This window comes from Carlito syrichta, unplaced genomic scaffold (genome assembly GCF_000164805.1).
Source record: "Carlito syrichta isolate Samal-C Ts95f unplaced genomic scaffold, Tarsius_syrichta-2.0.1 Scaffold303058, whole genome shotgun sequence".
Lineage (NCBI taxonomy): Eukaryota > Metazoa > Chordata > Mammalia > Primates > Tarsiidae > Carlito > Carlito syrichta.
Window position 1 is genome coordinate 324,658 of NW_007247154.1, and position 23,516 is coordinate 348,173.

Sequence of the window (23,516 nt, forward strand, 5' to 3'; positions counted from 1 at the left end):
GGAGCCCCAGCAGGTCAAGGCTGCAGTGGCCGGGAGCGGCCACTGCATTCCAGTCTGGACGACAGAGTGAGACTCTAACTCAAAAAAAGCGCTAAGGTTGGTCCTATTTCCAGTTAGAACGACCTTGTGAGTCAGAGTGAGTACAATTCCACTCCACGGTTTCTAGTTTGGCAAAGCAGAGTGTGTTGTATTCACAGGGATCGAAGAGTTTAGGGGACTTAAGCTGCAGTCTTCCTGTGCCCACCAAGTCTCTGTGTCTGTGACAGCCAGGTCTGGCAGACGGTATCCTGGGGCAGTCTGGCTGCCTCCACACACGGCTCTACATGCGGTTGTGAAATCTACCCCCTAATTCAGTAGCACTAACGGAAGAGGAATCTAAGAATCTCACCTTTCTTCCTAAAAGAGGTGTGGTCAAGACACAAATGTTACTCTGTCAAGTTACTGTGTCAGGGTTGACTCACCTGAAAGCCCCAGTGTAGCCGTAATATCCCTCTTTGTTGTTGGGTTCACACTTGTTTGGCTCTGTACCCATACACAGTTCACAGAGATTGGAATCCTTCTCAGACCCGGGGGCACAACTCTGACTGAAAAATTCATCTGCACGGAAAGACAAGAGCATGTCAGCTCCTCCCAGGTCCATAGGAGCGGCTTTCTTTTAACACAACAAGCCTGCATGGCCCAGGAAAGGTAGAACACGTTCATTCATTCTCTGACTAGCCACCACCAACTCAGCGCCTGCCAGGCTATAGGCTTCAAAAGGAAACTTGTTGAGGCTGGGAAAAGTCGTCAGTGACCATTACAATTCAGAGTGCGATGCCTTTGAGCACCATGATGTTGTCATCGCTAACCTCAAGAGAGAAGAAAGGAAAATGGCATGAAAGGGGACAGGCAAGGGGTAAAGACCGATGACTTCGCTTCCTGGGCTCATGCCACCTGTTTTCAGATGGCCGCTCTCTACCGTTCCTTTACCTTTGCCACACTCCAACTCAAGAGAAAGACGGGGGATTTTCCTTGCTGCTCAGTTGCTCTCTTGTGCCTGTGAAAGCAGCTTAAGAAAGCAGAGGGCTGGTCTTGGACAGTGGGGTTCCAGAGCTTTCTGGCTGTTGCCCCAGCTGTACTTTGTTTCATGTCCAGCTGGTGTTACAGAGTACCCTGGTGCAGAGATGTGCTCTCATCTCCAGTCCCCCTCGCCACTCACATGGGGTTGCTGGTTCATAACCAAACGTAGAAGCCTCTTTTTGAAAGAGTAGCCCAAATTTGGAAGTGGCAGGGGGGATATACTCAGAAAGCGAATGCGGATCAGAAATGCGGAAAACATTTGTCTGTGGGGGACTTACACCTAGACATTTAAGGAGCTAGACAGAAGCTCACACTTGATTATAGTCCAAGGACACAAAATGAAGTGATCACTATTCCTTAGAAGGATCCTAGAAACTGGCAGTGACTCAGTGAGGTTGCCAGCACCTTAAAGAGCCCTAGGATCACTCACACGGTGGCAGGGATTGCTAGCTGTCTACCCAATATCCATTTCTTCTTCTTCCTTAGCAACAAAAATCTGCCTTTATTTGGGGTAGGAACACGCCCAAATGAGAGATTACATTTCTCTGTTACAGCTCAGTGTGGTGATGGGCGTTTGGCCGGGACAATGAGAAGTTAGCAGAAATAACTGGTTAGACACCCCGGAGGTTCCTTTGAAAAGCTGATGGCAGCCGGCTCGGTGGCTCAGCCTGTAATCCTGCGCCTTTGGGAGGCTGAGGTGAGTGGATTGCCTGAGCCCGCGGGTTCGAGACCCGCCTGGGCAACGAGACTTCATCTCTACAATAAACTCAAAAAATTATTCGGGCGTGGTAGCATGCGCCTGTAGTTCCGGCTACTTGGAAGGCTGAGGCGGAAGGATCACTGGAGCCCAGCAGGTCGAGGCTGTGGTGGCCGGGAGCGGCCACTGCACTCCAGTCTGGGCGACAGTGAGACGCCAACTCAAAAAAAAAAAGAAAAGAAAAGCTGATGGCAGCTGGCATGCTCTTCCTTTTGCTCAATCCTGCGGGGTTTGGGGCTGCCTGGATTACAGAGGTGCTGGCAACCCCGGGGGTGACCTTGATGGTGGAAGCCTCACGCTGAGAAGGGTGGAGCAAAAGAAGGACCCCGGGCTCCTTGTGACCCCACCAGCCGTGGACTGCTCCCCTCTGGTCTATTTCATTAGAAAAAGTAAATGCATAGTCACCCATGCCATTATGTGCAGCTGGAATGACTCGTCCTGACTCAGGGACCCAGTTCCAGCCATTCCTGCCCTCCCAGCCCTTTCCGAAATTTTCTTGAGGTTCACGTTGACCACACTCTTCTTCCATAGAACCAGAGCCCACAGCACGGTACCTCACACCCCCTGCACCCCCCACCCCCTGCCCCAGCAGGACTCTTCTCACTAGCCTGGCCCTCGCCCCTGCCCTCCTGGGATCCACTCACTGAATCTGCAGTGGTTGAGTTTGTTGTAGAGGAGGCCCATGGGGATGTTCCAGCCAGCGGTTCTGCCCACGGCGGTGTGGCAGGACTTCCTGCCTTTCAGATTGTTCCAGGTGAGGTCAGGATCTGCTGATTTCTTCACCACTGCCACAGCAAGATACCCTAAAAGAGAGACACCAGAGAAGCATGTATGAACACCTCCGGGGCCTCCAGAGTGTCGGCTTCCATCTCTCCAGGGAAGCAAAGAGATCCCAAACTGCTTATCACGTCTCGAGAGGATCTTCCCACTAACTGACAGGGGAAGTACCAGGTCCCCTGTCAGGAGGAGCTTGACCCGAACTTTAAAAACAAAATACTAAGAGAACGTCATCACTAGAGCAGTGGCGGTGGAGAGCCCTTCCCTAAATGTATAAGGTTACTGAAGTTATAAACCAGCATTTACCCTCCCAATGTGTTCCGTCAGAGGAATGGATCCTGAAACAGCTCATGTAACTCCAACCTTTTATAAATTAACATGTATTGGGCTACAGTAGTAAAAGACCAAAAAGCAGCAGAACAATCGGGCTAGGCATTTTCTGATGAGAATAGGATCTTATATCAAAATAAAAATGCAAAGTGGAAAATGTCCAAATCAAGTCGGCTGCCATTTTCAGCAGCAAAAACATGCTGGTCCTTAAAACAGGGAACAGAACATCAGTCTATGATTTCAGTTTGCCAATTTAATTAATTCAGAATACTGTCCCAACAGAGAGCAGAAGCCTTATTATCCATGGAATAAGAATGACTCTTTCGGGTAACCCCCTCGGGTCCCCTCCCACCGTGGGAGTTTCCTATCCTCTTAATAGATACTGCTTTCTAAAAAAAAAAATGGCTCTTTCTATATCTGCTGAAGAGCCTGGTTCCCCCAAGTGACAGGAAGAGGCTGGAAGCTGTCATCAGTGGAAGTGACAAGGACAGATGTGGACACAAATGGCTAGCTGGAATATGTCCTGTGGGGACCCGAGCACAGGGGCTGTGGGACCCAGTGCTCTCTTTGGTGTCATTCCTCCTGATTCACTCCTTCTCTCCAGATCCACCCTTAGCCAGCGGCGGTCTGGGTTCCCAGGCCCATCCCTGGCTGAGAGCTCAGGCAACTTTATGTGCCTAGACATCTGTCTGTGTGAGGCTCTCTACTCAGTCCTGTAAGGCGCAAGTAAGCAGGGCTAACTCTCCTCTAAAAGTGTGCAGGTCTCGAGTTGAGTGAGGTGGTAAGGAGCGTGGCACGCAGGGGTGAGGGCCTGGATTTGCTTCCTAACTGTGTGATCCTAAACAATCTGTGAACTTCCTGAGTTCTTATGGGGTTGTCTTATGTATCCTTAGGGGATGCCAAAACATACCTTATAGCATTAAACAGAAATCCTGTGTGCAGATCATGGCAAATGTTAAGGAACAGCCAGCATTATTAATTACTATCCTTCCATGATTCTTTTGCATTCAAAAATGGTCTCTTCAGGTGCCTAACATTCTTGTGGTTTGAATTTTAAACTTACCTAACCAAGTCCCCCAGACAATACCTTTTAACTCCAGGTGTTGCCAATCCCAACTCACCTTCCACTGGTGCTGTCGTACAATGAGGGGTGTTTTCTGGAGAAAAGAAAATAAAGAAGGCATTAAACCCCTATTTATAGATTGGGAAAATCATGCCTTTCTTATGCTGCAGCTAAGAATAAAAAGAGTCAGGTAAAACTATCCACACGGTCACCAACTCCCAAAAAGACCAGACTCTGGATAATGCCGGTCCATTTCAGCTGCTGGCCTCTAGAACTGTGAATTTCAGGTTCTCTGCCTGCACTGAGCCTGTGGAGGGTGCTGACCAGCTGCATTTACATCCCTGCAACAGAGCAGCAGGAGAAGTGTGAGTTTTGGAAGCTGGAAGTCCTGCCAGAAATCCCTGCTATGCTCTGCAGCGGAGTCATTTTTAGCAGGAACTTCCAACGCGGAGCTTCCACCCCTGCTTCTGGAGGGTTCCATAACTCCTTTCCTTCCAGATGATGGTGGGGATTGCAGATGAGGGAGTCCAGAGCCTGCGAAGCAGGAGGCGCCCCATGAGGGACAGCTTTGTGGCAGCTGTGGTGTGAACCAGGCTGTGATTTGTCCATCTCTTTCTGTGGCCCAGAGAGAAGAATCCAGAGGTGTTCCCCCCACTTACTGTAGTTTTCTGCCACGACGGGCACCAGACCACATTTGCCAGCTACGTAGACAAACCCTCCATCCAAGCTCATGGCATCAGCTTCTCCGCTCTGCAAAGACACAGCAAAGCATGGTAGATGAAAAGAGACCATTCCCTGGCCCCCTGACTTTTCCAGGTGCTTCCTTGTAGTTGCCTTCCCAGCACCTGTCATGCATCCCAGAGAGACAGCAGGTGCTCGAACCAAACCCCTAAGGAGTCATCAGGCACACTCAGCAAAGAAAACAAAGCATACTCTCGTTTTCATCCAAACTCATGAACCGATGATCATTCCAGGTGCCCTGTGAGTCTGTTCAAGAGCAGAGACCACTTCCCATTCAGTCCTCCAGTCTTCTCACAGACACACTACCCAGAGACATGCCTATGACACCTTGCTGAAACCAAGAATTTTCCTCTGTGTAGGAAGAGATGAGTAGAGCTAGGATGGGCAGCTGTGTCTGTGGAGCAAAGCACCTTTGGATGGAGGCTCTGACCCCTAATTTTGGCCCCCTTAGCTGAGTGCTGTGTCTGTGGTTGGTGCAAACAAAGTGTTTTATGAATGAGTCAAATATTTTCAAACAGCCTAATTATACTCAGAGCTAATAAGCCCCAAATTTCAGAGGTGATGCTTAGACTCAACCAGATTTGCTAGATCTCCCTTGGACTGGCCATATTCACCCCAGAAAGACACCGGTAAAAGAACAATCAAATACGTGGCAACTATTTGGGCAAAATGTATAAGTGGGCAAAAATAGAAAATGTGATCTATTAGAGCAAAAAGAGAAAACCAAGCTAACTGCTCAATGACAGAGAAATGGCTAAAAAGTTTCAGCACGCCCATGCTTTGGAATAGATATCTACATTGAAACACCATGCTTTTCTACTTTAAAACACAAGTATGGCTATGTTTATTTCTCTCAAAGGCCTACAAGACAGTAATTACACAGCAACAGATCTCTTCAATAATGGCAACTCATAAGCATTTAAAACTTACGTAAGTTCACATCAATACCCTTCTATTTTAAGAGTACTTATATTTACTTATAAAAGTAAAAAGCCCCCCCCCAAAATGTGTGTTTTCTGTACCTCCCTCTACACAGTCAAACTTTTAAAAGTTGTCAAATGAACATATAAATCATGTTTAAAAACTTACTGCTTCTCCCATATGATTCAGAAAAGTCCTCATACCAGTGATGCCATTATAAGGGGTCAAGTTAATTGTAGGAGGGGTGAGGAAAGAAGAGACAGACACAAGTTTGCTCTCCTAATATGTTACTAATCCTGTCCATTGAAAATGGTAATGTCATGAGAAGTAACAGTTCGGACTGATTATGAGGAACCAACCGTTTATCTCACAGTTTGAAACATGCATTTCAAGTAATTTCTTCTTTGATCTGAGCTCACTGTAGCAAACGGATGCCAAAAGGGAAAAATCATTTTCGTCTATATATTTGTTTAATGTCTGCCTAGTAATGTGTTTTAACTCTCTGCATCTCAGCTTGAAAGTATCTGTCCCCAGAACAGTCTCAGGGTCCATAGGTCAGGGCTCAAACAAAGTTTTAATGGATTTTCAAACTTTTTCAGATTTGCTCAAATAGCAGCTTCATAAAGTACTTTAAGTACAGCAGTGAGTCTTACCCATGGCCCCAAAACCCCAGGGCATGCCTGAAACCATAGACAGTACCGAACTCTATCCATACTGTGTTTTTTCCTATAGATACATACCTATGATAAAATTTGATTTATACATTAGGCACAGTAAAAGATCAACAACAATAACTAATGATAAAATAGGACAATTTTAACAACATATTATCATCAGAGTATAAATATAAATATTCTCTCTCCCTCTCTCAAAATATCTTAACATTTTTGGACTGCGATTGACTGTGAGTAACTGAAATCCCAGAAAGTAAAGCCTCAGGTAAAGGGGTTTCCTGTTACGCAACTATGAGACAGCTCCTCCCAGGTCCCTTTTAGTCCTTTCAAGATAGTTCTGATTTGGCACGACAAATCCCACGACATAAGAATGATAACTGTTTTCACATGCACCAATGCCGTCTATTAGTGGGAGAGGTTTCCAAGTTGTTTCTACTTCCCAAGGTAAATATATTCCCCTGCCTGTAGTTTTCTAAGATTCTTTTTATTACCAGTAACCTGCAATCTAGTAGCTCCAGTAAACAATCACTTCTGTCTATTTCATCTTCAAAGAAACCAGTTTTTGTTTTGGCTTCATATTTGTGAAATGTGTTATCCCATTGACACACATTTGGATCTCCAATAAGAATCTCATCTCTGGGATATGGGGTTATTTGTTTTAAAGGCTCCACCTTAGGCCGGGCTCAGTGCTTCAAGCCTGTCATTCAGCACTTTGGGAGGCTGAAGTGAGAGGATTACCTGAGTCCAGGAGTTCAAGACCAGCCTGGGCAACTTGGTAAGATCTCGTCCTTTAACTTTGTCTGCAAGCGTTCTTTGCTAGCCATGATGCTGGTCACTTCTTGCTAATCACTAAGTGTTCACCTATGAACACTTGCTGGACCGCCCAGAGTAGCGTGTAATGTAACAAACAGATCATTGGACATGAGACCTTAAATAAAAAAACTAGCCAGGCGTGGTGGCGAGTGCCTGTAGTTCCAGCTACTTGGAAGCCTGAGGTGGAAGGATCGCCGGAGCCCAGCAGGTTGAGGCTGCAGTGGTCGTGAGCGTGCCACTGCACTCCAGCCCATGTGACAGAATGAGACTCCAACTCAAAAAATAAAAAATAAAATAAAATAATAAAATAAAGTATCCACTTTCCTTCCAGTTCTTTCCATTTATTTTGCAGCAAATTAATGGGGCATCCACTTCTGGCAGTATTATAACCCCTCACTTCTGTCATTGTTCCAGCCCCTATGGATTCAGTGAGTCCATATCCTTGACCAACAGGGCAACAAAGACAGGTTTTCATGAATTGCTGTATGTTGCAGAAAGTGGAGCAGCTTCCCACAATAGAAGCCGAATATTTCTACCTAGCAAGCATCCAAATTTCCAGCAAACAAAACTACCACACAATGGAGGGCGATGCCCTTTTGAAATCTGTTTTTATAACAGTAGGCCAGAATAAACAGATTGCATTAAAAACTACTTATTTCATACACTTTATTCATGACATTTTTGTAGATATGATTCATGATTTCCAGAATACCTGCCATCAGTGTTGCTTTTTAACCTGGTTTTTACTTTTTTTGAGACATGGTCTCACTATGTTGCCTGGGCTGGCCTCAAACTTCCACGTTCAAGCCATCCTTCTGCCTCAGCCTCCTGAGTAGCTGGGCCTACGGCACACACCACAGTGCCAAGCCCATTTTTTACTTTTAAAGACTGATTCACTAAAGTCTAGGATGAAAAGTGGCTAATTAGACATCCATGAGACAGTCAAACAAACTCAGCACTTAATTCTAGAACACAGATCAGAGGTGAATATTGAACGTAGGCATCTTTCTCTTCCAGTCCTAGAATTCTTCCCACCATACCAGTAATACCAGCAATAATGTTACCATGCCAGAAGATGACTCCTTGGAAATACTGTGCACCCACTTGTGTGGATATCTGAGAACGCTGGTTCACTCCAAGGTCTGTTTTCCACACTCACCTTCGCTTTCCACTGCAGCCTTGGAGTCCACGATTATACCCTTGGGGGACTTGGACACGTCAATGGCTACCCGTTGACACTAAGGATGTGCCCCGGGTATGGGACCAAATAAACCATGTCCTTTAACTTTGTCTGCAAGCGTTCTTTGCTAGCCATGATGCTGGTTACTTCTTGCTAATCACTAAGTGTTCATCTATGAACAATTGCTGGACCGCCCAGAGTAGCGTGTAATGTAACAAACAGATCATTGGACATGAGACACACCCAGCAGCAGTCATCCCCTCGGCCCTGGCCCCACAGAGCATGGCAATGTTGGTCTTTGGTTTCTGATCCAATATCTGTAGGCTGTTTCCAAAATTAAAGGCTTGAACAATGACACCTTCATGGGAGAACAAATTATAGTGTCCAAGAAGAATCTTTAAAAAACCATTTCCATTGTACTTCATCCTCCTCATTTAAGATTTCACAAGTTCCCAAGTTCTTATCCTTAATGTTTTGGGCAAACAAAACTTCATCTAGTGTATTACATCCAGGGTGTCATACTGAAGCCAAACTATACAAACTTAACAGATCTGTCTATAAACCCAGGTTCTGGATTTGCAGGCTTTGCAACTTAGATTTTTCTTGCATTGATTCGGACAAAAAATAAAATGGAATGTATGTTAAAGTAATATAAAGTGATATTATAAAATGTATGAAATATAAAAGAATGGGGTTGATGGTCCATTGCGCTTCGTAGTAAATGGTTTTAAAGAATCACGGTTATTTGTAAGTGCTCAAAAAGTAGATTTTGGCAAGAATCAGTTTGCAATGGCAGGAGATATGCCTTTAAGATAGGCATCTTTGTTTCAGTACATTGCTAGATTATTATAAAGGACCCAGCACAAAAACAGCCACGTGGCAAAGACTGATAGGACAAGGAAGGGGCGGAGAGCACACGGAACTAATTCGTGTCCTCTCCAGGGATACCCCCTGCTAGTCCAGAAGCTCCGAATCAGATTTTTAAAGAATTAGGCCAGGTGCAGTGGCTCACACCTGTCATCCCAGCACTTTGGGAGGCCGAGGTGAGAGGATTGCCTGAGCCCTCATCTCTACAATAAATACAAAAAATTAGCCAGGCATGGTGTTGTGCGCCTGTAGTTCCAGCTACACGGGAGGCTAAGGAGGAAGGATCGCCTGAGCCCAACATGTCTAGGCTGTGGTGGCTGTGAGTGTGCCACTGTACTCCAGTCTGAGCCACAGAGTGAGACTCTGGCTCAAACACAAATAGATAAATAAGTAAGAATAAAGAATTACTTACAATGTGGGAAAAGTTTACTAGTGAATAAAAGGTAACAAGCTATGATCCCCATAAGAGGATTTTCTCCAAATTACATGATTGTAAGAATTATATCATTTATATCTTATAGAATTATGTCATTCAGGATTTTCAAAATTCTCTGTAAACCAATATGGGACACTCAAAAAAAAATATATACATATATATATATTAGAAACAGGTTCTCACTGGGTTGCCCAGGCCTGGCCTTCAATTCCTGGGCTCACACAATCCTCCCACCTCGGCCTCCTGAGCAGCTGGGACTACAGGCACACACCACCTCACCCTTGTAGAATACTCCTTTGATCAACAAAGCAAATTTGTCCCTGCTTGGATCCCACCAGGTACACATGGGCCATGGCACACCACAGGGCTCAGGACACCCACACTGTGGTCCAACTTCCCTAAGCAGGACACTGCTCACACCCCCTTCCCACCATATACTAATCAGAGGAGGAAGCTGAGCCCTACAGGCACCCTCCAGCTCTACAAGTCCAAAAGTTCTGACCTCCCGCGAGGCTGTGCTCACAGTCAGGCCAAGGTTCCCGGGACAGGGGTGTCTGCGTCATTCCCAGAAACACTCACTAGCTCTGCCTTGGGGACAGCAAGAAGCGGTGACAGGGCACCGCCCGAGGGAGGCGGAGTGACGTACCATGATCTTGGCGATGCATTCTTCGGTGGTCTCTGCTGACTCACACTCGACCTTCCCGCCACTGTTGACACTCCACTCATCACACTTGCGCCTTTCGTGGTGACTCAGGGCACACCACTTCACCGTCTTGCACTCGTCCTTTGAGGTCTCTGGGCCTGTGGCATGAGACAAATGAGCGATCAGAAGAGGCGAGCTGTTACCTGGTGTGTATCAGTGCTGCTGTCTTCGTTCAAACGCCAGGATTCACCTCTAATACACAAGCAGAACCACTCAAGGAGTGCATCCCTTCAGAAAGCGAAGTCCGTGCGGTCTCTCGGTTGGCCTCTCACTTAGATTCAGCTTGTTACCTCTGAGAAGCCAACCTTCCTCTCCAACCTCTGGATGCTTTGTCCTTCTTCCTTTTCAAATAGCACGTGACCACCTGAGGTGCTCTCAACATCTAGGTTCCTCATCTATTGCCAGTTTCCTCAGCAGCACAAAAGCCCTCACAGGGAGACATCCCTGTCCGTCTTGTCACTAGGGCACCCGCAGGGTCAGGGCGGGGCTGGCGCATGGTCAGCGTAATCAGTGTCTAGTGAATAAGTGGACATCGTTTCAACACAGCTCAAGAATCACCTCCTGAAGGAAGTCTCACCTCAGCCCCCAGCCCAAAGCCTGTTTTGTTCGTTTTGCGCTCATAAGATCACGGCATTTTGTTGGTTTTTTCCTTTCTGGGCAATCTTCTCATTTCGTAATTGATTATTCAATAGTCTGACTATTCGTTTAATGTTCATCTTCTCCCAGTTGGAAAGCTCCAGGACGGCAGAATCTGTATGTATTTGTCACACTATTGCATGTCCAACCCCCAGAAGAGTTTACGGCCAGAGGTTCACTCAATGCCTGCTGACTGAACAAATGATCAAACCACACCACAGTGACCTAGTGAGGTTCAGCACAGGGCTTCACCTCCCTAGGCACATATGTCGACCACACAGTCCTGGCTGAAGACATGCAGTCTGCAGCCATTCCATTCTACTTCAATTACTTTGTGCTGGGTCCCTTGGCTTCACCAAGTGGGCAGGGTGGTCCTGATTCCGTCAAGGGAAGTCATGCTGGTACCCACCCAGGTCATTTTAAATGAATTTCCTTTAAAGCCCTTGGTGATGCGATGCCCAGGCCATCTTATAATGACTAATATCATTTAGCATCCATCTAACACTGGGCTCACAGGCAGGACAGGAAGAAGAACATTAGAAGAGGCATGCGGGTCTCTGCCCTCACCAGGCTCCTAGGGCATGTGGTCCTTCCGGAGTACTTACATGTGCCTTCTTGTAGATTCCGGATGGCGGTGACATACTCATACCCCAGGTACATTTTGGCGTCCATCCTAGGGGGAACTTTAAAAAACCCTTGGGCAGAGTCCTTAAACAGCAGGTCCTTCCCGTGAGGAGACTGGAACAGTTGGAATTCTTTTGTTGTGCCTTTGCCAAAATGTTCCTGTTCATGGCAAATGGTGACAGGGAAGAAGGGAGGCTGAGAAATGGGACTGAAAGGTAAACATCCCCCGAAAAACAACATGAGAAGTTTCAAGGTGCCAGAAGAGCGGGCCGCCGGGCTCTTCCCGCTCGCCGGCACCTTGTCTGCCCCCAGTCCTGGCAGGACCAGCCACACCGACTTCCTTGAACCCGTGCCTGCCTCCCTGAGGGGGTTGAGAGCTCGCTGAGAACGAGAGGTGAGGCTAACCCCAGGGCTGCTCTCCAGGTGGATAGATGGGAGGCCGGGGGAGAGGATGCATACTCAGCCACATTCTGCACTTTCGGGAAGTAAGGCTGTCACGCCAGCAACCCCCACACGGTCAGGCTGGGGACAGGGAGAGAGATTGTTTCCTTCTGGGGTTGTCGTGGAAGACCTCACTGGAGACATGTGTTTGCCCTTGGGCCCTGAAGGCTTGGTTTCGATAGAAAGAAGCAAAATAGAGCAACGAGAAGCCTCTTCAGACATCACCGGCCAGAAGGGTAAGTGTGGCAGATGGTAACACCAGAGGCTGCACCCTGCTGCCGTGAGGAGTCTTGGCCTTTAGAGAAGTTGGTGATGTGTGGCCCAGTCCCTGAGCACACAGGGATTTCAGGAGTGGCAAGGGGACAGGGAGGGAAATCCCCCAATCCAAGCAGAGAGCCCTAAGCAGGAGGGGAGGATGCAGGGGGAATACCTGGGCCTGGTTGAGAAGCTCCCAGATCAAGTCCTCCTTGCCTCCCACACTCCGGGCCACAACGGCGTGGGAAGGGACCCGGGCCAAGTGGCAGTCCTTGTATTCATCGACCGGCTTCCGGGTGTTGTCCTGGCAGAGCAGCTCGTACTTGTCCCTCTCAGACTTCTCTGCCAGGTGCTCTGGGGAGGGAAAGCCCGGGTGAGCCAACGCCAGAGACCCACGGGCTGTGTGCCCGCTCTCCACTGTGCAAGCCCACTGATACTGAGACGGTGTGAACTGAGAGGTCCTGAGTGACACCAAGGGCCAGGGAACATGCAGGAAGAGACTCGCCCAAGACCCGCAGCCGGACGTGGGCTCCTCATTCCCCGTGCAGTGGTGGCTGCCCCATGTCCCACCACGTGTCCGATCTCAGCAGGACAACTGGCAGGCCAAGGTCAGCCAGAGCGGCTCCTGGTCCTCTGTGAGGGCAACACTGCCCCAGAAGCGAGTCACTGTGTGGAGAGGCTGAATAATGAAAAAAGGCTCAAGAATCCAGGTGGGTATCCCAAAGGTACCTGCCTTTGCACAGGTAGAAAGTCAAGCAATGATCAAGGAGAAACACCGAATGCTCATGTCTGGCTACAAGCATGAAAAAGGGGACAGGGAAAGAGCATGTCCACTGCTTGGAGGGGCCCTGCTGGCCTCTTCTCCCATCACTCACCAAACACGGTCGAGTGCTTGACGAAGGCCACGTCCCCAGCCCCATCCTGCAGACACCTGTGTGGAGGAAACACATCAGGAGGGCTGCTGCAGGCCCAGCCCTTCTCCCGGTCATACTGTCCAGCCCTGGGGCAGAGACAGACCCTGGCGGAGGCCTCTGTGTAGACCCTTAGCTGAGGCAGCACCGTAGGGGGCTGACATCCAGGTACCACCAAGATAGGGAGCGAGCTCGCACGAGATGCAAGTCTCTCACCTTATACCCTAAAGAAGCAAAATGCAATCGGAGACATTTTAATAAAGAAAAGAGTTTCTGTCCAGAATAGAAGATGATGGTGCAGTGGGTCCTGAGAGTGGCAATGTGCCTTTGGCTGTCTATAACCCTTTAGGATATAATCAAGATAAAAACAGAGAGCTAGAAATCAGCCTTGGGAGCTGCCTGGACAGAGACAGAGAGTGGCAGGGGCAAGGCCAGGGCCCTGAGCAGGTGGAATCAGGGCAGAGGGGCCGTCTCCGAACAGGGGCCTGGGCGCTAAAGACATGCCTGCCCTTACAGGCTCCACCCAGACCCTGAAGGGAGAGAAAGGGCTCCCAGGAGAGGGGCCTGCTTATCCAGGTCAGATGAAAGGCAGCAGGGCTGGCCCCGCCTCAGGAGTCCCAATTTGTGTCCCCAGTATGCCCCTGTAGGCAGGCAGGGCTTTGCTTGGGCCGGTGGAGAGGGCTCTCCCCCTGAGCACACTCAGCACCTTAGACCCAGTCAGCAGATAGTGTCACTCACTTGAAGGCACCCGAGTAGCCAAAGTATGGTTGGAGGGAGGAGCAGCCACACCCCGGACACAGCTGGCACAGCTGGGGGAAGGAACTCCCATCTGCACAGGGGACACAGCTGCCGGAGAAGAAGCTGGCCACCGCTGCTCAACACAGAGAGAGACAAAGACCCAGAGCATGAGTGAGGCTGGCCACAGCCCGTGACATCTCCCGGCCCAGGCTCGGCAGGGAACAGGGGACCGCAGCACAATGAGTGCGTGAGGTCCCACCTCGCCCTTTCTTGGGTTAGCTTGTCAAGGTCAAGAGTTTCCAGAGAGGAACCAGTTTGCCGCTGTCCCATCACCACCCACCCAGGGAAGCAGGCGTGTGAACCCCCAAACCAAAGCCTGTCTCCGAGGGTCAGCCCATCTGCTCTGCTTGTCACAGGCCAGGACAGCACAGAGAGAGGTCCCCTCTGGGATCCACGTCCTGGAGGTGGGAGAGCCTCCCAGAAAGGTGCAGGCCAACCTCACGGCCAGCGGCCACCACCAGAGAAACCTCCAGGAACAAACTCCAGAGACGCGGATGAGAAGGCCCTGCTGCCGTGGTCCAGGCCAAAGCCCTTAGTCAGGCCTGAGTGCTTTTGCTCCACTCATCAGAACAGGAGCTCAGCTCCCCCTCCCAAGGCTGCTGGCACGGCAGACCTGTCACTTTAAAGCTGGTTGGCCTCCCTGCCCACCCAGCTCACCCCTCAGGTCCTGCTGATTGTGAGCCCGTGACCCCGGGTGGCCTGTGTGGACATCAGGAGCAAAGACCTTTGCTCGAGGACACCCCCGCCCCTCCTGCCAGCTCACCTTTCTCAAGAGGCTTGCGTGGCTCAGGTAAGTCACAGTAAAGCCAGCCCATGGGGATGTTCCAGCCAGCAGACCTGCCCAGGCCCGTGTGGCAGGACTTCTTGCCTCGAAGCTCGTTCAGCTGGAAGCCACTGTCCTTCTTCACCAAGGCAACAGCATAGTAGCTAGTCTGTGGCTCTGCAGAGGGACAGAGTGAAAGGAAAACCCTCAACCCGCCAAGGGAAATGCCGCTCATGACCGCTGGGCTCTCAGGGGAGGGCGCCCAGAGGCCATGCTTATATGGCTTTGCATGGAAAGGAAGGAAGAATTTGGAAAACTTTACTAGGCTTGGGGGGGTGGAAGGAAATCACAAAAGCTACATCCTTAATACCTCTCCAGGCAAATGCAGGGCATGAAGGCCACAGACACATGGGCCCCTGAAGCTTTGCTCACCCTGGTCCTGCAGCATGTCCGCCCACATCTACCAACACAAGCCCCCAACTGGAGCTGTGGCAATAGAGGCCACATTCCCTGCGTCCCTCAGAGTAGCCCTGGCATAGGCCCAGGGATGGCCAGGTGGCTCTCAGAAGATTGCAGGATGGCTGGGGTCCGAGTGTGCACTCTAGAGAGGACTCTGCCTTGTGCATGGGACCCTGGGCACATCCCTAGACCATAGTAGCCTGTAGGTCAAGCTACATGCAGCCTGCTCGGCTTTTCCAGTGAGCACATCCCTGGTCCAGGGCCATGTCAGGAGCACCAGCGTCAGCCAATCCCTGTCCACAGAGGCCTTGATGTGTGCCCACGGTGGCCAGCGTGGCCCTTTGCTCCCTACTCACTCCCCCAAGACTGATGTTCATTCGTGTCTGATCTCCAATCCCTGCCTGTAAAACACAAGGCTCAGCGTCTACCAGGACAGAACAAAGGCCACAAACGCCCCCTGGGTTCCCAGCAAGGACTTACCTGTTTTTGACCCATAGAATTCTGCCACCACAGGCTTCAGGTTGTTGGGAGTCAGCCCTGCCTCGTACACCAAACCTGCGTCCAGCGTCACGGCATCCGCCTCGTTGGCCTGAAAGAGACAGACCAGACCTCGGTAAAGCCCTTGCTTCCGAGGAAGGCCCACCTGGGCCTGGACCAGCAGGGTTGATGAACAGGGCCAGCACCGGGCCAGAGCCAGAAGAACCCTCCCCCTGGCCCGGCCGCCTGTGACACTGTTGGCTTCAGCTGACTCTGTCTTCCTCAAAGGGGTGCTTGGCCACCGTATTCCCATTCCTCCTACATATGGGAAGGGATTGTTTCTCTTTTCCCTGCCAGGGTGTCCATCTCCTGGCCAGAAGTCCTCTGTGACTTTACCCTTGGCAAGTACAAAGGATTGACCGGCAGGGTCTGGTGGGGGCAAGCAGCCGGCGCCTCCCAGACTCAGGGAACGGGCAGTGTGTGTAGCTTCAGAGGGCCGAAGGCAAGGGTTTGGCTTCCCCTAGATGGCCATGCTTTTATAGCTGTTGAGATCTCTGGACCACAACCTTCATTCAAGCACCTCTTTATTCTGAGAGTTCCTGTGAGGTCCAGGTGTCTTTGTGGAGACTTCTGGGAGTGGATGGAAACCTTGAAGATCTCTGTCTCCACTCAGTACTCAATATTTTCCTTCCTGTCCTGGGTTCAAAAACTGCAGGAGCCTTTTGTTCAGGGATCGGGCGCCTCCTGGATTTAGCTTCTTGGTTATGCCATGTGCTAAGTGATAAAAAGGCCTATGACTTCCATTTTACTCATTTTTGGTATAGTCATCTATTCTAACACCTGGCCGCTCACCTGGCTTTCCATCTCAGCTCCATTTTATTTATATCTTTATGTATTTATTTATTTTTTAAGAGACACAGTCTCACCCAGGCTGGAGTGTTGTGTCATAAGCATGGCTCGCTGTAACCTCGAATTCCTAGAACTCAAGGGATCCTGTGGCCTCAGCCTCTTGAGTCGCTGGGACTACAGGCACGTGCCACCATGCCTGACTGGTTTTTAAATTTTTTGTAGAGATGGGGTCTCGCTATATTGACCAGGCTGCTTGAACTCCTGTCTTCAAGCAATTCTCCTGTCTCAGCCTCCCAAAATGCTGGTATTACAGGCGTGAACTACCACACTCAGCCTCAGCCTTGTTTTATGTGAGGAAGAGGAGGCACAGAAAGATTAAGCCACTTCCCCAGGCCACACAGCTAGTAAGTTACGAAGCTGAGATTTGAATCCAAGCAGTCTGGATTTATTTCTTATCATTCACTGTTACTTCAAGTTAAGAATGTTTTGGTTGTTGTTGTCTGGATTTATTTCTTATCATTCACTGTTACTTCAAGTTAAGAATGTTTTTTTTGTTGTTGTTGTTTATGACTTGGAGTCTCACTCTGTCGCCCAGACTGGAGTGCAGTGACCGCCCCCAGCCACCGCAGCCTCAACCTGCTGGGCTCCAGCGATCCTTCCACCTCAGTCTTTCAAGTAGCTGGAACTACAGGTGCACACTACCACGCCCAGGTAATTTTTGATTTATTGTGGAGATGAGGTCTCACCAAGTTACCTGGGTGGGCCTCGAACCCGCAGGCTCAGGCAATCCACTCACCTCAGCCTCCCAAAGCACAGGATTACAGGCTGAGCCACTGAGCCCGGCTGTTGCTGTTATTTTAACTTTGTTCATCTATCAACCCTCACCTTTAAACCAACGGGTCACTTGAAATATTAAGCTGCCTTCCTATGGGGCCTATAATTTATTTTCCCTTTGCATAAATTCTTAAAGTGAGCCAAACCATCTTTTATATAGACACTCAGAAACATATTTTTACTGTTTTTTTTTTTTTGCTTCAAAAGGGTTTTTTTGTTTTTTTTTTTTTAGTTAGAGTCTCACTCTGTCACCTAGGCCGGAGTGCAGTGGCACACACACAGCCACCCCAGCGTCGACCTGCTGAGCTCTGGCGAGCCTTCTGCCTCTGACTTCCAAGGAGTGGAACTACAGGCGCCTGCTTCCACGTCTGGCTAATTTTTTGATTTATTGCAGAGACAAGGTCTCACCATGTCGCCCAGGCTGGTCTTGAACCTGCGGGCTCAGGCAATTTTCTCGCCTTGGTCTCCCAAAGTGCTGGGATTACTGGCCTGAGCCATCACACCCAGCCTTGCTTCAAATATTTTTAATGAAAATGATTTTTTCTAGAACTCCTTGCGAGTTTTCTGTGAACACTTCTTATTGGTCAAATTACAAAACTATAGCTCGAAAATCTTTGTCATGTTATAGACAAGTACTAAAACAGCGGTATTTTTTTTTTTTTTTTTTTTTTGAGTTGGAGTCTCACTTTGTTGCCCAGACTGGAGTGCAGTGGCCGCTCCTGGCCACCACAGCCTCGACCTGCTGGGCTCCGGAGATCCTTCTGCCTCAGCCTTCCAAGCAGCTGGAACTATTTCTAAATGAAGTAACATACTGATGTAAGCCAAACTAGACCTTTGTCTAGCTGAAATACCTTTTTAATGGTTGGAGCTGTTTTGCAGTTGTTTCATTGTAACTAGATATACATAACATTGACCATTTCTACCATTTTCAAATGTGCATTTCAGGGGCATTAAGCACAGTCACACTATGTATTTCAGGGACATTGTGCAAAGGTCACCACCTTCCACCTCCAGAACTTTTTTATCTTCCCAAACTGACACCCTGTACCCATTACACAATCACCCTTCTCTTCCCCCTCCCCAAAACCCCTGGTAACCATTATTCTACTTTCTGGCTCTACGAATTTGATTATTCTAGGCACTGAGTAGCAGTAAAATGATACATTATTTGTCCTTTTGTATCTGACTTGCTTCACTTGCGTTTTCAAGTTTCATCCACATTACCGCATACATCAAAATTCCATCTATTTTTAAGGTTGAAAAACATGTTGTTGTATGTATATTCCACATTTCGTGTATCCATTCTCCATCAATAAACATTTGTGCCTTAAAAACTCTTTTTAATATCTCAAAACAGCAACAAAAAATTAGAAGACACGTGGGCCCTTTTGTCCCACAACTCCAGCCCATATACAAAACACGTGGCTTTGTTTAAACCTGCAGACACCTTCCTCGCCCTAGCCCTCATGCCATTGAATAAAAAGGGGTAAGCAAGTAGACAAGAGCCCTGCCCAGGGCAGTGGCCGGGAAGCCAGGTCGGGAACCGGGGCTTTTTTGGCCAAGATACTCTACAGGGTCACTGGAGCCTTGGGCTCGGGAGGCCAAGAAGCCAAGGCCTAAAGCAAGGGGCCCAGCACTAGAGCAGCAGGGCTCCCAGAGGAACCTGCACCAGCAGGCGGACAGGAGTAAAACCTCGCATGGCCTCACAGGTCACGATAACCAAACCCAGAAGAAATAGGCCACAGAGAATGGACTGGAGGGAAGCAGAAGCCAGGGCAGAGCCAGCAGGAGTTCGAGAGCAGCCTGGACAAGATAGCGAGACCCTAGCTCTACAAAAAAAATTTTAAAATGTAAGAAGTTCGGAGAATGAGGAAAAGCCACAGCGCTGACTCCCTGGGGGAGTCGGGCCCTACCTGGCATGTCCCCTTCTTCCTTCCCGCCTCCTCCAGTTTACTCTGCTCTGAGAACTGCAGAACTTTCTGCACGGGACAAGTCTGTCCAAACACCTGCACTAGAAGACCTGATTAAACTCTCACCTGGCTTTTAGCAGGTGTCCCTAGGATGGCCCAGTCCCCTTACTGTGCCTGCCTGAGAAAGCTCCATGCCTCCAGGGAAACGTCCTGTCTCTGTAGCCAACACACACCCTTCCACCAATAGGCCCACCCTTCCTTCCTAAAAGCACTGACTAGAAAGGGCCTGCAGTGGTGAATGTGTATCTCTTGCAGCTCAGAGGCATCTCAAGGACCCGAGGGTCATTCCTTCACAATATGTCCATCAGGATGGACAGGGCATCTGCCTCCCAGTCTCTGTGGGAGGATGGAATCCCACCTGTAGGACCGCCCGCTGGCAGACCCAGCCAGCCTCATCACACTTCCACCGGCCAGCCTTCTGCTTTTGCACTGCTCCGACTCCACTGAGCCCTGGTTCCCTCCCCTCCCTCACTCACCTTTTAAAATGCCCTCGCCACCTCTCCACAATTCAGAATGGAGCCCAGTTCTTACCCCCCTGCCGGCAGTTACTGAATGAAGCCTGTGCCACTGCTCTCACTGATGCCATCTTCAAAAGCTCCAGTCACCCTGGCTTCCCTCTAGTGGCTTCAACAAGCAAGCCCTCTCTGCCTGACCTCAAGCCCTTTGCACATGTTGCTGTTCATTGCCTGGAACATGTTACCTACAGCTCTTTGCAGGGGCCACCCGGGCTCAGTCCTGGAGTCTCAGCTTCGCCGCTTCCCACTCAGAGAGACTGCGTCAAAGCCATCGCTGACCACCCAGGCCAAAGCAGGCTTCTCTGCGAGTCCTGGTTGGAACACTCCACTCCTTCTCTTCATGCCCAAGGTTTTGAAATGTGCTGTTTGGTTGTGTGTGTTTGCTAGGCCGTGAGTGTCTCCAGGCCCAGGGCCGGGTATGGAGTCGGGCCTGGCACAAGAATGAATGTGCAGATGGACAGAAGGGGAACCCTAGGAAACAGAGGGCCACCACCTGCAGCCGTGCACTGCCCTCTCTCCCCATAGGCATCACTCCTCTTCTGCCTCTGAGCTACTAGGATCTTCCAAATGAGGCTCTGTCATCATTTGATGATGGACATTCTTGGTGTTTCCCTGAGTTCAGCGAGCCTAGTGCCTGTGAATAGCCGCCTTTCAGAGGACACCGATTTCTGCTTTCCATGCATACCCTGAAGACGTCCTCTGCATCTCCATCTTGAAATGCTTTCAGTGGCAGCTGGGCTGATTGCCCCCACACCCGCCTCCCACCCGGGAGCAGAGCCTGCTCCGAGATGGCCAGAGAAAGGCCAAGTGTGGCCTCCCCTCCCTCTCCAGGCAGCATGGCTCACCGCGATGGCTTTGATGCAGTCGAGGTAGGAGGCTTTCTTCACACAGCTGACGTGGACCCCATCCACGGGCAGGACAGTCTTCATGCTGTCCCGGAAGCTGGCACACTTACTGGCCTCATGTTCGGACACTGCACACCATCTCACGGTTTTTTCGGGGACAGCCAGACACAGGCCTGGAAGAGAAAGGCCGGAGGGGTAAGGGACCTGCTCCCTGTATCGGGGGAGAGCCGGCCTCACCCTTGGAAGGGCCTTGATGGCCACACGCCCCCGTCCTGTCCTCCTCCTTCCTGTCCATGAACAAGGCACGGGTCCTCTGCAGTCTGAGGCTGGGCCAAGAGAAAGTTTCCCTGCTGGCCTCCCATTTCCTGCCAACCACCCTGCGCTGGCCAGAGGGATTCAGCATGACCCCAGCTGCAACTGGAGACTGGTCTGCCTCTCTGCATTCTCCTTGCCCCTCCCTTTGCTGGTCCCTGGCCTGCATGCGGTGTCCTCCTCAGTGTGCACAGGGCACTTTCAGTTGCCACTCTGGAGAGCCTGCTGGGTGGAAAGTGCCATCATCCTGAGACAACGCTTGCTCGGTCCATGGTCACCCCCTTTGTTTGTAACTGAGCCAGGCCTAGGGCCTGGGCCTCCAGACTCTGCGTCTGCTCCCTAGGGCCCAGAAGACGGTCACATTTTGAGTTACTCTGTCTCTCCTTGCCCGACAGTGGGGGTACATGATTAAACAGGTATGTCATTCATGTGCCTGAGGCATGCATCTGTCATCTTGCTTGGGAATGACTAGAAACGCCGCATTCCACAGGCTCCCCTCTGCTTCCACAGAGCCCTCCTTCAAAGTCCGCCACTCCCTTTGGCTGCCATTTAAAGGGAGAGCCAAAGCCGGCCATGTGTACAGCTGTGGAAATCCACGTGACTGCGAACATTGTCCTTTTCATCTGAGCTCTGTGGTGTCCCGCTCACCCTGTCACCTCCATGCCCCGTGGACCACCAGGCAGGGCTGGCTCACTGGCTGGTGAGAATCCCCACAGCACAAAGCATACCAGGAAGTCAGCAGCTCTGCCGGACAGGCGAGGAGGGCCCTGTAGTGACTGCCTCAGTGGACCTATTCCACCCTGACCAGTGGTAAATCCGAGGAGGCACCCACAGTCAGTGGCAGCCCCCTCCCCAAGCCACCCTTCCCGAGTTCCCATAGGCCAGAGCGTGTCCTCAGTGGAGTGCCACCTGGCACGGTCCTGTGGGGATAAGGGGGGGTGGGGGCCCTCTCTCGGGTGTGCATCAGGAGAAATGGCCAGTGCATCAGCTAAACGTGGGGCTCCACGGTGGGGCAAACGCCCCTGATGGCAGGCCAGAGCTCCAGCACAGAGGGGCCCACAGTCTCAGGAAGCAGGCACACACGGCAGGGCCCTCCACGTGCCCCCACTGGCCCTCTCTGGGGTGCTGTCATAACCCCCCTGGCATGACCAGCCTGGCCAGGATTGGGAGACAAGTCTGGCTTCAAATCCATGCTCACAACCACCTGATGGCCCAGCACCGAGGCGCCCAAAGGACGTCAGACTCTGAAGGGGGGGGGGGGGAGTTGGACGGAGGAGGCCTTGAATGCCCAGCTAAACAGCTCAACCCTGGCTGAAGAGGCAGCAGCCAAGGGTTTTGGTAACCTGTGGTTAGAGGCGCTCTGATGGGTTGCACTGAGGATTACTGGACCAAGAGAGGCGGCAGCCATGAGAAGCGGGGACGGGCGGAGGCCAGCAGAGGGCCCGGGATCCCGGCCGAGCACCAGGTGGCCGGGCCGGGGACGCCCCCCGGGCCGCGCCCGCACTCACCCAGGACGGCGCCGGCCAGCAGGACGCCCACGGCGAGCCTCATCCTCCGTGCGTGGAGCGGCGCGCACCCACCGACTCGCCCGGGCCGGCCGCCCGCGCGCTCCTTTATGCCCGGCCGGGCGGCGGGGCGCAACCTTCGACCTCCTGTGTTTGTGCAGCCCGCTTGCCCAACCGCCCCCGGCGACCCGCTCCTTCGTCGCCTCCCACCGATCGCCCCATTTCCTGAGCCGCGGACAGCCGCGCGGTGGAAGCAAGCCAGCGCAAAAACGCTGATGGGCAGGGAACCGAGCACAATCCGCCTTTGTCACCGCCGTGCCCGTGCCAGGAGCCGGCGGGCGGCTCTGCTCCCGACGCCAGGGCTCTCTGCCCGGTCCGCAGATGGCGACTTGGAGGCTGGAGAGGGAGGGGAGCTGCCCCAGACGCCCCCCACCCTCCCTGGGACCGGGGAAGGGCAGGCAGAACCCCTCCTGAGAGGACAGGAGGCAGCTGGGCTCAAGGTCACAGGGTCAGACGCAGCCCCTCCCCGGGTGTCCCTCCCTGCAACGCTGCTCTTGGGCTCTCAGAGGCCTGCCGCCAAGAGGCGGGGTGTCCTCCTGGCCCTCGGGCTTCCTGTGGGACCCCTTGGGCTAGGGACAGAGCCACAGGGGAAGAACCCCCTCTCACTAGAAAAGAAGCTTCCAGGAATGTGGTCCCCACCCTGAGAGACTCAGAACAGAATGCGTTGTTAGTCCACAGAAAGCCCTGAGGGACATGTGGCCACCTGTCCCCTCCAGCCTGACATCCAAACTGACTGCACGTCCTTATGAAAAACACTAGGCCTGTGCCTTCTACGTGTGTTTTTTAAACTAACGATTGTGCATATTTTAACCAGGCAGAGGAATAGGAAGTTATCAAAGGATAAGGTAAAGATGAAATTCGTTTATTTCTAATGTCCTTTTTGACAGCTGATCATTGTAGCAAAAGGAGAAGCATCAGCAGTGTCCTGGCCTGAATCAGGC

General features: G+C 51.0%; 1 protein-coding gene across 1 annotated transcript in view; it reads right to left on the bottom strand.

Annotated features, from left to right (window-relative positions):
• The window catches only part of LOC103259909 (serotransferrin-like), a 63,116-nt gene extending 40,524 nt beyond the window's left edge, over positions 1 to 22,592 (bottom strand). The window contains 13 exon segments of the mRNA XM_021712084.1: positions 462 to 597; positions 2,461 to 2,619; positions 4,045 to 4,080; positions 4,646 to 4,736; positions 10,265 to 10,419; positions 11,563 to 11,740; positions 12,453 to 12,631; positions 13,153 to 13,208; positions 13,927 to 14,059; positions 14,750 to 14,926; positions 15,689 to 15,797; positions 20,699 to 20,871; positions 22,519 to 22,592. Of these exon segments, the coding sequence (XP_021567759.1) occupies positions 462 to 597; positions 2,461 to 2,619; positions 4,045 to 4,080; positions 4,646 to 4,736; positions 10,265 to 10,419; positions 11,563 to 11,740; positions 12,453 to 12,631; positions 13,153 to 13,208; positions 13,927 to 14,059; positions 14,750 to 14,926; positions 15,689 to 15,797; positions 20,699 to 20,871; positions 22,519 to 22,561 (1,625 nt within the window). The 5' untranslated portion in view covers positions 22,562 to 22,592.
• Positions 22,593 to 23,516: the final 924 nt, after the last annotated feature.